The sequence below is a fragment of the Macrobrachium rosenbergii genome, chromosome 7 (assembly GCF_040412425.1).
Source record: "Macrobrachium rosenbergii isolate ZJJX-2024 chromosome 7, ASM4041242v1, whole genome shotgun sequence".
Classification (NCBI taxonomy): Eukaryota; Metazoa; Arthropoda; class Malacostraca; order Decapoda; family Palaemonidae; genus Macrobrachium; species Macrobrachium rosenbergii.
Window position 1 is genome coordinate 36,984,123 of NC_089747.1, and position 14,147 is coordinate 36,998,269.

Consider the following 14,147-nt stretch of genomic DNA (forward strand, 5'->3'; position numbering starts at 1 on the left):
CAGCAGAGTGCTAGCTGAGAATGATACCCACCCTTCCAATGAGGAACTTGTTCACTTTCAACTTCCCAAGGAAGATGCAGAAAAATTTTTTTTCTTATACTATGTGCAAATGCATATCTTCTTCTTTCCACTGATGTGTTTTTTTTTAACAGGCCATCCTTAAATTTAGCCTGGTCCAGGGGTGTGCTTAATGTATATTTAGCCCGGACTGTGAGGATTAATTCCTGTGCCTGACCCTGCCTTAGTGCTAGTGCCAGAGCACGCCAAAGATCTCCCTTCTCTTCTCCCTGCTTGGCCCCACTACCAGTGTTGGTAAGAGAGGTAACCTGCAGTTTACTAGGGTCCCTTCCAGATTCCCCTGACGACAGCAGAAGCTCTTACCCTTGGTGCAGCCTCGTAACCTGTGCCTGAGTTGGTCATTGCAACCAGCAAACCTCTCGCGCCCACAACTACTTCTTCCTCTCTTTCCCAGTCCTCAGAAGATAAGATTCTGGTGGACATCCTCTAGTATCTCAACTGGTCACAGAGGTCCCGGAACTGCGAAGGCAAATGGTAGAAATTGTTGGCACCGCTCTTGCTTCAGTTGTCGCAACAGTCGGGGTAGGTGGCACTCCAGCGCCTTCCCCAGACTCTGTTCCACCGACTCCTCCTACAGCATCGAAACGTCAACTTAAAAGAAATTCAAAGAAGAAATGTCAGTGGGTAGAAAGTCCAGGTTAGCTACTAGAGCCACCGAGCTCCCCTGGCACTCATGCCGATATGGCACAGTGCCTCACTTTAACTGAGTAGTTTGGCACCCAAACCAAAGTAGGACGCCAGGTTTCTTCCCTTCCTATCACTCCTTGTAAACGTGTAAACTACTTTCTTCTTGTAACTTTAATCATTTATAACCTCATTTTGCTCACTTTTTACTCTGCATCAGCCTTTTAATTTGCATCACACTCTGCCCAGTGCAGAGTGCCATCCGCCAGATCTCCTGGCCCTATGCATCATTGACTTTCGTCGCCATGCGATTGCTTGCATGGTAAACCTGAACCCTTGCAAAAGGAATTTACTTGTATGGTACAGTCTTGGCCCTTGTGACACTAGTGTCACACCTGGCACAGTGCCCGCCACCTTAGCAAAGTATCATGGCACTCACTAACTGAGTAGTCACACGAATACCTATCAGGTTCGTCATTTAGGGGGGCCAACTGCCTCCCCAAGACTTAAGTTGCCCCCCCGCAAGCCTCAACTTGCCCCCCCTCACCCCACCAAACCCCAAGACGTAACAACAGCTGGTTTTCCATTATTCCTACCGAAATTCAAATGTGTCATCACATTAAGCTATATCTGTCTATCTATGTATCTGTTTTAAAATCAAAAAAACCCAGGTGATTCAAAAAGCACATAAAACTGCCTTCAAAATCAAAAAAAAGCCTAATCACCTGTTTTTTGATTTTGAGGCTCGCTTTTATGCTCACCAAACTGCCTTCACCCTCCCCCCATAAAAAATCTGAAATGACGCCCCTGATACCTATGATGCAGAACCTTGTCAAGGCATTTAGATTTGTATGAAATTGTACCTCCTCCTAGCTAAGTTTGGTATCTACCCTAATAGGCAGAAACCTGTCCTAGCCTATATGCATGTGTCCTTACGTTTAACCTATGTAGTTACTTGAGAACAAATTTAAATCAGTTTCATATTCAATTTACGCAGAGTAATATTAAATAATAACAGGTGCTGCATAACCAACTCATGCATGCTAACTTGGAACTTAATCACTCTTGACACCAGAGACCTTAGTACAAGATTATTCTAACACATTTTGCGAAAGGCTTTAGGAAAAAGACCGTAAATTGTAAGCTTTTGGGCTGGTTTGCAGATATTCTCAACCAAAAGAGATGTAAAATGTCTACCTTTAGGGGGAGCTGCTAGTAGTATCACTACTTCTCAGACCTCCATGCTTCCTTGTGCGGAAGCCCACACAGAGAGCCAGGAAGGCACACCTTAAGATGCTCCCTGCTAATTAAAATTTGGCAATTGATTCGTCAGGGTCACAGTACTCTCACTTATTAAGCTTCTCCAAAACGTCTACTTTAATCTGTTTTTATGACTCTGTTGGCCAAAAAAACTCTTCTTTCCGGACAAAACCCTTGCTTCCTGGTGACCACGTGAATTGTCTGCAGCAGAAACTAACAGGAATCGCACTCAAAGGAGCGAAACACCAGAACTGCCCAGGGCAGCAAACATCGGTGGGAAACAGAGGTCATATAAGGCCGGACAGAGGTCAACAAGGACAGAAGCAGACAGGTCACTGACCCAGTGACACGCCGCTGTGTGATACCATGGGCAAACGCTCACCTCTTTGTCTGGCCGACCGCCTACTATCCAAGTCCTAACCTAAGTGCCATTGTAGAAGTCCCACTCCCGAGATTCCATTGACTCTGCATCCACGGAGCTTCACTTGCGGAACTAAGGTACCATGTGGTGGGCGAGTGTTTGGTAACCATTTATCAGTGTTAAAGAGTAATTTACCTGATCATATTTTGACGTCATCTCCTTAAGCCTTCAGGACTTCCTTGTAAAGATTAATCCATGCTTTGGCTTACTCAGTGATCGTGTTCCTTTCTCTATACATTGCAGAAAGGGTGTGTGTATCGCTGAAGAACCATCTGCCTCCACTGTGCCCCTACATCCATCAATCAAGCTATTTATGAAATGTTATACATCAGATGTCCTTCGCTATTGAGTGGCACTCTAAATTTTTTCAATTGTATAATTTAGCTTGAAAGATGCCAAGAGCCAGAGAATACGGCACTTTGTAATTGATTCTTCTGAGTATGTAAATACATTTAATTCATTCAGACCCGGAATTTCTTTCCTGAGTCTTTCCATTACTTGCGATATAATTCTATTTAATTTCATTTTTGCACGTACTGTACGTGTTGGTCGTCATCCAGTTAGATGTGTCACTGCGAAAGTAAGAACTTACAGATCAACCAACACTCGTATCAGTGTGTGTGTGTATGTATATATATATATATATATATATATATATATATATATATATATATGTGTGTGTGTGTGTGTGTGTGTGTGTGTGTGTGTGTGTGTGTGTGTGTGTGTGTGTGTGTGAAAATATTCTAACTATTGAGACTCTTTAAAGAACTCAGGGTAGGTCAATGATCACGAAAACCAAAACCGCTTAGGTAAATTCAAAGTGTGTGATCATTTTTAATAAAGATAGTAAGTCAGCCAACTTCTAACACCACTTACTGTTCGCATACATAACGGCTTCTCTTCTAGTGTTGTGAGCAGTCCGTACCTGAGCATCTGGAAATTTGAATTTTGGTGGCTAATTTGAATGGCATACTGTAACTTTAAAATTTCATTACTTCAAAAAAGAAGCCCCGACAGCCACCCTTCCAGAATACTAGCTTTCAGAAAAACTAAGTATCATGGCTGTATCTTTTACTGTTATTGCTCCACAGATATGTTAGATCCCTCGCCCAACCACCCTCTATCACATCCCCAGAATTGCCAAAAATCTATATCTGGATCTCCAGAACGGCTCAACAGATTTAAATGGAATTTGGCACGATTAGAGACCTTAGTAGGAAACCTCTAAAGCCAAAGTTTCTTCCCGATCGGTTGAATATTTGTAAAGTTATAAAGGGCCAAATTCGGGCTTTTGTGTACTCTGGGTGGCTGGGCAGCTGTTGTAAAAAAAAAAAAAAAAAAAAAAAAAATTAAAATATATACTACAGGTAAGAGTTAAATAGATTATATTTAGTAACATACTTACAGTGGGTTTCCAGGGTCCAGGATCTAGGCTAACCTTAAGAGGAATAGGTGAGCGTACCTGATTATCAAACATTGCCATACTGTATGTTCGGACGTATACTGTATTAGCGTACTTTCTTATAGGTCTGTTTAATACTATGATGCCCTATAATACTTCAGAGGTCATCCATCATATTTGATTTTCACTCATTGGTTTTCTATCAGTTCTTTTTCTCCGAGCATGGAAGGGCTTTCCATTTTCCTACATAATGTTATAAGTTGAACTATTCTCTTATGAACATCAACAAATGATTAATACATATTTGACTGAACAAGAGGAAAAATCAAATATTTGAATATAATAAAACTTCTCTAACTCTGAAACAATTTAAAATAATCAAACTAGACTAACAGATTTCCTCTGTTTTGATGGAATGCATAGGAATAAAGGCTTGTTAGAAAAATATCGTAATTGTTGTACACATGAGACACAAACAAACAAGCACACACTGAATGGACACACAGAGATTATTACCATATAATAATATAATATATATATATGTAAGCTACTGTTCTGGTAATTTCTGATCCCTTTCTTCCTCTAGGGTCGTCATTTGATGCCTCTTGATCGAAATAACATGGATAACTCCTTTTTTGACCCTTATATCTAAGTTTCTAACGAAAATTAAAATTAAAAGAGTCAAACAATTTGACATTTAAACGCCAGCAGTGAAGGACTGCATTTCTGTGGAGAATGTCTCCTCCACTTCATCATGTTCTTACCTTCACAGTTCTGAACTACCTAACCTCAAACCTTGATCAAATTCTTTATGTTTAAGTTGATATGCTTTTTTTTGTAAAAAAAAAAATAATATTTTGGTCTCATATAAGTCTGTTAAATGGTTTGAAAAATCATTGGATAAAAAAGTGTAATGTTCTCTTTACGCAAATAGGCCTAAGATTAGGCGAGCTCCTAGGAATCATCCGATAATGATCGCGTTCATTAGTGACAATACTGGTCGTCCTCCACTTTTGATTATCGTTTATCACATATTTCTTCGAATTATTTTGATTTTTTATAAATGGTTATTTTGAATTATAAGCTGCCGAGCAACACAGTACATATATTAATATTGTGGTACATAATATAAAATAAAATAAAAATCTTTAGTTTAAAAGTTTGCCTTTCTGGATATTATCACACGAAATAAAACGAAACATTCTTTTTGTTTTTGGCAACATCATGGGCTGGCAACCACTTTCAATCTTTAAACAATAACAGCATTGATGATTATTCAATACCCCTGACTCAAAAGGTTTTATCTGGATTCGAAATATAGTTTCTTCTTTGACTTTGCAATCATCTGACGTGAAATTTTGGTGGTGCTCCTTTTTCTCAGTATTTTTCCTCACCATTCTTTTTATACTTTAACGTTGTGATGATGGATAATCAAAGTCGACTAAGAAAATCCTGGAGCTTGTAAATACAAGAAACCAAATTAGCTGTTAGGGAGAGTCATAATGGAACATGTTGCATAAAATTTTAATATCCTCCCCATCAGAAATTTGAATTTTGCCGGCTAATTAAATATCAGTCGGACAAAATTATTCATTTGGATCAAACAAACCAACGAAGAGAGCACCCCTCCAGAATACAGCTTTCAGGAAACGGTCGACCTTTACCGATATTGTTCAGAGAGCAGGATGAACAGATCGTTGCTGAATGAATTTGTTATCTCACAGCCTTTAACAACTTTTGTGAAAGTGAATCAGGAATTGTAATTGTCTTCAAATCTCTAATGTTACGGTGTTTAGGCGCTTACACAACCAAATGTTAGGTAATTCATCACCGCAGACCGGCAATCAAACCCTCCTTGTCTCAAAATCACCAAGAGTTCAACGATTAGCTTTGGTCTGCTCTTTTGTATCAACCGTTTGATGTCATGGTCTCTTCTTTTTGTTATTGTTGGTGGATGGTCTGTTTGAATTTTGTTTTGTGGTTTTCATGGTGATTGGCGACCGTGGACTGGCGACCAATAAAACAAGGTCAGTAAGTGTTGTGTATTGTTTTGTTTGTGGGTTTGAATTCCGCCACATTATATCTGGCGCCCAACTTTCTTTACTGTTGCAGCTGATTAAATACCTGGCTGGTAGTGGGAGGAAGGATGGAAGACCAATAGTTTTCAGGTTGAGGCTTAGGCCTGCGGCTGGCATGAACTTTTTTACTATATTGATTAAATAACTACAATGAAGAACTTAAGGCTTCCAGTTGGAAGAGATTTCATGTAAAAGGGCTTAAAGAGCCTAAGGGGGAGATAAAGAGTCATGAACGTTCCTTGGATACACTGATTAAATTGGAGGGAATGAAGCTCCTGTAAAAATGGTAACTTTTTCTTTTGCTTTTGGAGAACATTTGGAAGGTCCTCTGGAATTCTAACGAATTACCTATCTAAAGGAGAAAACAATGGAATATCAATGTAAATTCCTGATTGCTCATTTTTATTAATAGACTATTGAATGATATTCAGCGTTGATATTTTCTTCGAAAAGCAAGATAACAGAGGGAAATTAAGTATCTCAATCTCAAGGTTCAAAAAAGAAAATATTCAACCGTCGCTGGTAAGAAGGGTAAGAATTTCTGGCAGGAAAGATGGGGATGGATGGCTGTGATAGTGAGGTGGATGGAGGTGAATGGATAAAAGTGGATCGACGAGCGTTTAACCGACAGCAATATGTAGAAATTCTGGATGAAGTCCTTTGATCCCATCAGTGAGAAACTTCAGACTGAAAGGGTCATTGCCAGTCTAAAGTGTAATGGAAACTATTCTGTTCATAACTCGAAAGTGGTCATGAATGGTTTGGAACAGAACAATGTTATATTTCTTTAGACTGGGGCCAGAATAAAATCTTTGACTGGGTTTTGCATGTATCCGGTTATAGAAAATCTTTGGGGACAAATGGTAAGGGAATGGGATACTGGGACAATAAAAACCAAACCTGAACTGATCAAACACTGTCATTGTATCTTGTAGGCTGGAGTCATTAAGACCGAAAAGTTTGGGATGATAATTATTGTCAAGGTTAGTAGATTCAATGCCAAACAGACTAGATGAGCTGTGATTGACAATGATGGAGGTCATACTAAATATGGAGACTAATTTTTGACTGGGGAGATATTAATGTCATATTTAATAATTATTATTTCATCTTTATAAAAAAGGCAAATTTATTTACTTTTATAGAGAGTGCCAAAGGAATATTAATGCAGTGTTGATACCAAAGGAATATAAATTTAATATTACTTTTTATTCACTATCATAATGTGGAAGACCAGTGAGGAAAATTAAATTATTTGACGAACAATTGTTGGACTGGTTAGAAAGAGAGACTATTTTTTATGCTTTATATTTCCGTTGTGTTCTTAGATGTGATTGCATGAAATATAATTTATATTTAGTTTTTAGGGCATTTTCACGTTTCATAATTCATTAAAATCTTTATGTGAATTATTGTTTCTATTCCTTTTATCCTTTATGATTCAGTTAAATAACAATAGAATGGGCATCAATACTTGTTATATGCCGAGGGCAGAAGTGTGTAGAATTAATGGAAGGGCAATGAACAACTGTAATACAAACAAATGTCAAGGACCAAATAGGCTGAGTGTGAAGGTGGTTTAATTCAAAGGATGAGAGCTTGATGTGAAATATACATAATTAATAACGAAAAGCTTTGCTTTTTGTTATTTTGCATTTTACTGTTTGTAACTTTTTGATCAAGTAAAACATAGAGCCCGAAATCACAATGTCAAGCCACTTACGATAATGGATGAAAGATAACGTGTCCCTTTAAATCAGTGACTCCTCAGCAACTATGTAAGAGGGATTGGAAATTTAGGGGTGCAGTGGTTGCCAGAGTGTTGAGCTATTAGAAAATTTGTCCGGGGTGTAATTGGATATCGTGATTTTTGTGTGACTGAGAGTGAATGATAAATATGATTTTTGTTGGGATGTAAGTTTTTGAGACCTATGGTGGTCCGTCCTAATAAAGAATGTAATTGGACACAGTAACAATGTGCAGAGATTTGATGACCTCAAGGATGTACTGGAATTGTGAAAATAAATGGGGTTTATAAATGGTTGAAGATCAAAAGTTGGTGACGAATCAACTATGCATGAGCTGTGTATGGAGGATCAGCAATTTGTTTTGATAAAGATATTTTACAAAACCTAAGAAACGGAAGAACGTATCTACAATAAAATGATACTTTAAGTTGTGTGACTATTATATTCACAAAGAACCAAAAAAGAGTGATAAAATTTAATACTGATGAAGGGATGGTATGAATAGGACACCAACTGGGTTTGATATAACAGATGAAAACGTGTAATCATAACAGACGGAGGTGGTAGCGAAATGTAAGAGTAACCGAGCGCTAATATCCAGGATTGAAAGCATGTTCTTTCACGTTGCAAGAATTCAGAAATTCAATGAGCCTTTAAATGGGTTAGTTGCCATTAACGATTTTCGAGAAATATAGATGAAAATGTGGATGAAATTAGACTTAAAACTTAACTGAAGAAGATAGCGTGAATCTGAGTTAAGAATGGAGGAGAAAATGTGAATCTGAATGTTGCTGGAAGAGAAAGTGATTCTGTCAGAATGATTGCAGTGCTCGCATCTGCTCTAGAGGACTACTGAGCATCCGTGGTTGATGATCATCCATGGCAAAATTGAATGCAGTGTGATTAAAATGCTAAAAAGGGGGAGAATTAGAGAAGGGACTTGAATTTGTTTGTATTAGCATTTCCAAAATTTTGTAGTAAGAGAGAAGAGAGTAATGGAAAAGAGAGAGAGACACTGATTCTCACCTAGATTAAAAAAAAATTGTTACGTAAGACAACGGACTGTCTGTCTGTGGAAATGTTAGGTAGATTTAATTTTGGGAGAGTCTTGGGTAGTTGAGGTCCAACCTGAAAGTCGACAGTTCGAAATTTGAATTTTGGTCTACCAACATTTGATGGTGCATGTGTCTCTTCTTTTTGTTCATTGTTGGTGGAGGGTCTGTTTGCAAACCCCGTGGTTTTGTGTGCTGTGATTGGCGACCAGGACCTTTGGTCTTTCCAGCAACTAAGTATCACGGCTGTTGTCTTTTTGTTTGTGGTTTTCAATTCCGGTCCATCACCCCTACAACATCCCCAGAATGTCAAAAATCGATATCTGGATTTCGGGAACGGCTCAACAGATTTTGATGAAATTTGGCACGATTAGAGAACTTAGTGGGAAGCCTCTAAAGTCAGAATTTCATCCCGGTCGATAGAATATTTCCAGGGTTATAAAGGGCGAAATTCGGGTTTTTTGTGTACTCGGGTGCCTGGGCTTCACTAACCGCCAACTGCCGTGGTGGTTGATATCTACATGTGATTCCGTCATAGTAGTTGTAGCTTTGGCTGCTTTATGGCTTCTTTATTTCCTTTAATGTCTACATGGTCAAGAATTCAACATGCATTTACAATCTTCATATAATTTGTGTAGCGAAAATTTAATGTGTTTTGTTCTGGATTATGATTTTGCAGGGCTTCAAAGCACTTCTAGCGTCGCTGAATTTCAATGGCTGATTCTAAAGCACAAAATTCTACTATGAGAATAGGCGCATTGTCTGGCAAGGAAAATTGTATGTTTTGTTGAGTGACAGCTGCAAATCCTTCGCCTGACGGAGATGTGAACCCATCAGTGTATATTGCATAATGTGAGCCTTTACGTCTTATTTGCACTACTGCATATTGTTTATGATGATGTTATGGGGTATATGTGGCCTATAGTTTTAAGTGTGTACAAACTCATACCTCACCCATTGTTGTAAGAAAATTTGTTGACTAAAACAATACATCTTTGTTTAAAATATATATTTGTTAAAAAGTGAATCACTTGCTTTCAGTTTTACTGCACTACGCATTATCACTAAGTCAAGATGAAGAGATTGAGGTGGTCCACCACTTTCGACGTGGATAGAAGAGTTTGAGCCCCTCTTTATGGACTGGATCCCGACTTTTCAAAGTTGTATCTGAGGATGAACTGTATAACTGACATTCATAGTCTAGAGTGGATATACAAGTTGCTTTGTACAGAGATCATTTTTTAAATAACATTAATGCATTTTGTATTCGGCATATATAGAAGCTGTATGGGCTTCCCAATTCGGATGTGTGTCAAAGATAAGCCTTGACTTATGAGTGTGTGATAATGAATTTTAAGCCATTCTCTATATTTCCCGTCTTTCATTTCCATGAAACATATTCCCTGGCCTTTTCTATGGAGGTTGGAAACCTATCTGAGGCCCATGTCTCTACTATTATTAATAGCACATTATTGATGATACGTTCGGCATATCGTATATTTGAGGCTGTGTACTATGTAGCAAAGCCGCCCATGTAAACATTATATTTGATTCAGAAAGGTGGTTGACTAGTGATGTCATTTATTGCTAGCGTAAAGAGAATACCACTAAGAACGCTTCCTTGCGGAACTCCGTTTTTAAGTGGGGAAGACAATGGAATGGACATCATCTGTTCGTACACGAAAGGTAATATTTGTCTGAAGGTTTTCAATGCAAATTGGCCAGTGACCACGTATGGGAATGGAATGGTGAGGTTTAGGCCAAAGACCAAGCACTGGGACCAATGAGGTCACTCAGCGCTGTAATGAATGAACATAATTTTAAAACAAATTAAAAAAATATATACACTTATACTGGAACACATGCACACATTAAATGCATTCATGCAGCTTTCACATGTACAATAAAAATTACAAAAAGATTCGAGCAAATATCCAACGTTGGCCTTCATCCAGCAACATGAATAGGAATAGAGGCTATGAAACACGTCTTTCTCACCTTAGAATTGGCCACACATTTTTAACTCATGAATTATTATATAAATAATGATATAAATCATAAAACCTTATATAAAATTGTATAAATTTGTATCTTTTAAAAACTTCATTAAATTTAAAACATTGCAATTGTCGTCTAAAATTTCACAAAGGTTTTCACCTTGCAGGTGATGTTGACAGCTGGTAACGATGATAACATTCACAATCCACAAGCAAGTGCTCCACTGTCAGGCTAGCGCGACCATGGACACATACAGGTGGGTTAACTTTTCTCCAATAAAAATTCATGAGTTTAAAATGTGTAGCCAATTCTAAGGCGAGAAAGACTTGTTTCATAGCCTCTATTAATGTTGTTAGATGAAGACCAAGGTTAAGTATTTGCTTGAGTCTTTTTGTATTTTCTATTATTTGGGAGTGAGGGAGAGGCCCACCTCTCTTGTCATACTTTTCTCATGTACTGACGTATGACAGGTTGCATGTCAGTATGAGGCAGTTTCCTACAGCTGCTGTGAGGACAAGAAATGATCAACTGAATATTAAATTCTTTATTACCTGAGCGCAGGTATACAGTGCATGGCAGAGTGCGGACGGGAACGTGATTCCCGACCTCCCATCGCCATGACCTGCACTCTGAGCAATTTGTGTTTGTTGACAGACAAACAAATGGCAATTTTGAGAGACAATAAATGTACAATGATGAAATACAAATCGGTGGAAAGGCCAGAAAATTCTACACATGACTACTTACATGAGAGTCTTGACATATTAAGAAATGCAATGCATGACGTGATTGATGCGAAAATGAAGAGGCGTCTGACACTGCCAGCATTCTCTGCAGATGCCTTCTTTGCTTCTTTATCAGCATCCTCTTTTCTGCAGATGCCTTCTTTGCTTCTTTATCAGCATCCTCATTTTCTGCAGATGCCTTCTTTGCTTCTTTATCAGCATCCTCATTTTCTGCAGATGCCTTCTTTGCTTCTTTATCAGCATCCTCATTTTCTGCAGATGCCTTCTTTGCATCAGCATCCTCATTTTCTGCAGATGCCTTCTTTGCTTCTTTATCAGCATCCTCATTTTCTGCAGATGCCTTCTTTGCTTCTTTATCAGCATCCTCATTTTCTGCAGATGCCTTCTTTGCTTCTTTATCAGCATCCTCATTTTCTGCAGATGCCTTTGCTTTTTATCAGCATCCTCATTTTCTGCAGATCAGCATCCTCATTTTCTGCAGATGCCTTCTTTGTTTCTTTATCAGCATCCTCATTTTCTGCAGATGCCTTCTTTGCTTCTTTATCAGCATCCTCATTTTCTGCAGATGCCTTCTTTGCTTCTTTATCAGCATCCTCATTTCCAAAAATGCCAACATGAGCTGGTACCAAACAAAACTGAGCTACCTTGGACTTAGAGGCTAGGCAAAATAACAGTTTTTGTATTTTAGTTAAAACAGGACTACAAATATTCATGTGCTTTATGGCAGATAAACAACCACAAGAATCTGAAGATATAGTAAAATTATTACCTCCCATGTAATACACTTCTTCTAAAGCTTTTTCCATAGCTGTCATCTCAGCAGTGAAGGTGGATACATAGTCGACATTCTCCCAGAACGAATTGCATCTTTGCTAACAATAGCAAATGCCACCCCATTTGTAGATTTGGATGTATCAGAGAATATTTTAATAGATTTTTTATATATTTGATTATGATCTGTAAATCTGGATTTTATTTCCTCATCAGAAAGATCCTTCTTGTCTGAAGATTTGGCACTACTTTAGGTCCTGGAGTCATCCATGGCGGAGTATCACAATATCTAAATGGTTATATTTTTTGGTCAATTAATGATTTATCCTCAACTTCTTCTGAAATCCTAATTTACAGGAGTAAAGGTAAACTAACCTTATTGAATTTATTTATATTACCCTGAGTTAGAATTCTGAATGCTTGCTATACCACTCTTCAACCTTGTAATGTACCTCAAACCCAACTTTTGTCTCCTCAGATCTAACAGGAGCTCATCAGGGTCAACCAGAGCGATACATAAGCCTGTATTGTGAAGTTCGTCTAATTAAAAATTAGTTCTACATGCCGAAGAATACATTTGACAACCATAATCCAGTTTTGACCTACATACAGTCATAGAACTTAAGCAAAGACTTTCTATCTGCACCTCGATTATAGCTGGAGACCACTTGATATTTTGTGATCTTTTACTTTAATTTTGAGAGAGACAGTATGACTGGACCAAGTTAACTTGGAGTCAAAAAGTCATGCCCAAGAATTTTACTTACTTCTTAAAAGGTAGGCTCCATCATTAAGTGTTGTAGGCTCTGTAGAAGACAACGCATCTCTTAATTCTTTTGACTGGAATTTTGTACTATATGCCTCATTGTTATTACTTCCAAGAACCAGCCTAACTTGTCAATTCCTTATATTTTGGAAATTGAGTGAGTAACTGTTTGGGCTGGAAGCTTCAGCAAAATGACTTCCCAAGTGTTCGGCAACTTCTTGATGATTGGTAATAAAGAAATTATTAAGTTTTAATGCTGTAATTGGAGTCGGAATATATTTCCCTGATAATTTTCTTATCTTTTCCATACAGTTCTGGAGGGTGTTTTTGAATTGATGCCATTTATATGATAAAGCCACGATTATCTCTTTACTTTTCTGAAGTACTGCCTTTTTATTTTTTGGCTAAATTACGCTGATGAATTGACTTTGCATTGGGGGATCCACTTTTCATATATTTTTTTAAACATTTTCTAGCGATTTTCCTAAGGTTGCTGCAAGTTTTATTCCACGATGGATCTGCTGGTCTCTGAACTGACCTGAAGAGATTGGAAAAGTCACGAGCTTTTTAGCACCTCACCAGTGAAATAATGGTAAGCATCAATGTGAGACTCAAAAGAATTAAAGGCTTCAGTAAGATTAATGTTTTTCTGGTATTTTAACGAATCTGCTTCTTTTACCTTCCACTTCGGGAAATCTTGGGTTGGAAAATTTTTAACGTACTTCAGATGAATGGGGTAATGATCGCTTCCATTCAAGAATTCATTTACTGACCAAGTATAATTAATTAAAATAGATGATGAGCATATACTTAGGCTTATAGCTGAAGAAGATCCAGTAAGAATGTTGTGGATGTCACTGATCCATCATTAAAGAGAGCTAGATCATTGTTGGTTATAATCTTATCAACTATCCTACCCTCTTCATCTAAAAGATTTCCACCTTATAATGGGTTATGCGAGTGAGAATCACCCAGTAAAAAGAAAGGAGGTGGGAGCTGTTTTATTAGATCTAAAATTTGAATTTTTGTAAATCGACATCTCTGTGGTTTCTCAAATATAACTTTGATAGCCACAGCCTGTAAATTAGTATTTAGAATAATAACTAACGAATGTTATAGTGATTTATTTACAATTACTGCAGCTCCACCATGTGCATGATCACCTGGAGGAGATGGAGAAGTATGACTGGTATAATTCAGTCC

The 14,147-nt window shown here is 37.8% G+C and overlaps 1 protein-coding gene across 1 annotated transcript; it reads right to left on the reverse strand.

Annotated features, from left to right (window-relative positions):
• Positions 1–11,390: 11,390 nt before the first annotated feature.
• LOC136840399 (calcium-binding and coiled-coil domain-containing protein 2-like) lies at positions 11,391–12,222 on the reverse strand. The gene is made up of 2 exons (XM_067107079.1): positions 11,838–12,222; positions 11,391–11,797 (listed from the first exon to the last, which is right to left on the reverse strand). Exons 1-2 carry the CDS (start codon positions 12,220–12,222, stop codon positions 11,391–11,393), a joined length of 792 nt encoding a protein of 263 aa, XP_066963180.1.
• Between the last annotated feature and the right edge of the window lie 1,925 nt (positions 12,223–14,147).

Coding starts and splice junctions, on each gene's coding strand:
- LOC136840399 (XM_067107079.1), bottom strand. CDS start 12,222: ATGACAGCTATGGAAAAAGCTTTAGAAGAAGTGTATTACATGGGAGGT. Junction 11,798..11,837: donor AATGAGGATGCTGATAAAAA/GCAAAGGCATCT, acceptor CTGATAAAGAAG/CAAAGAAGGCATCTGCAGAA.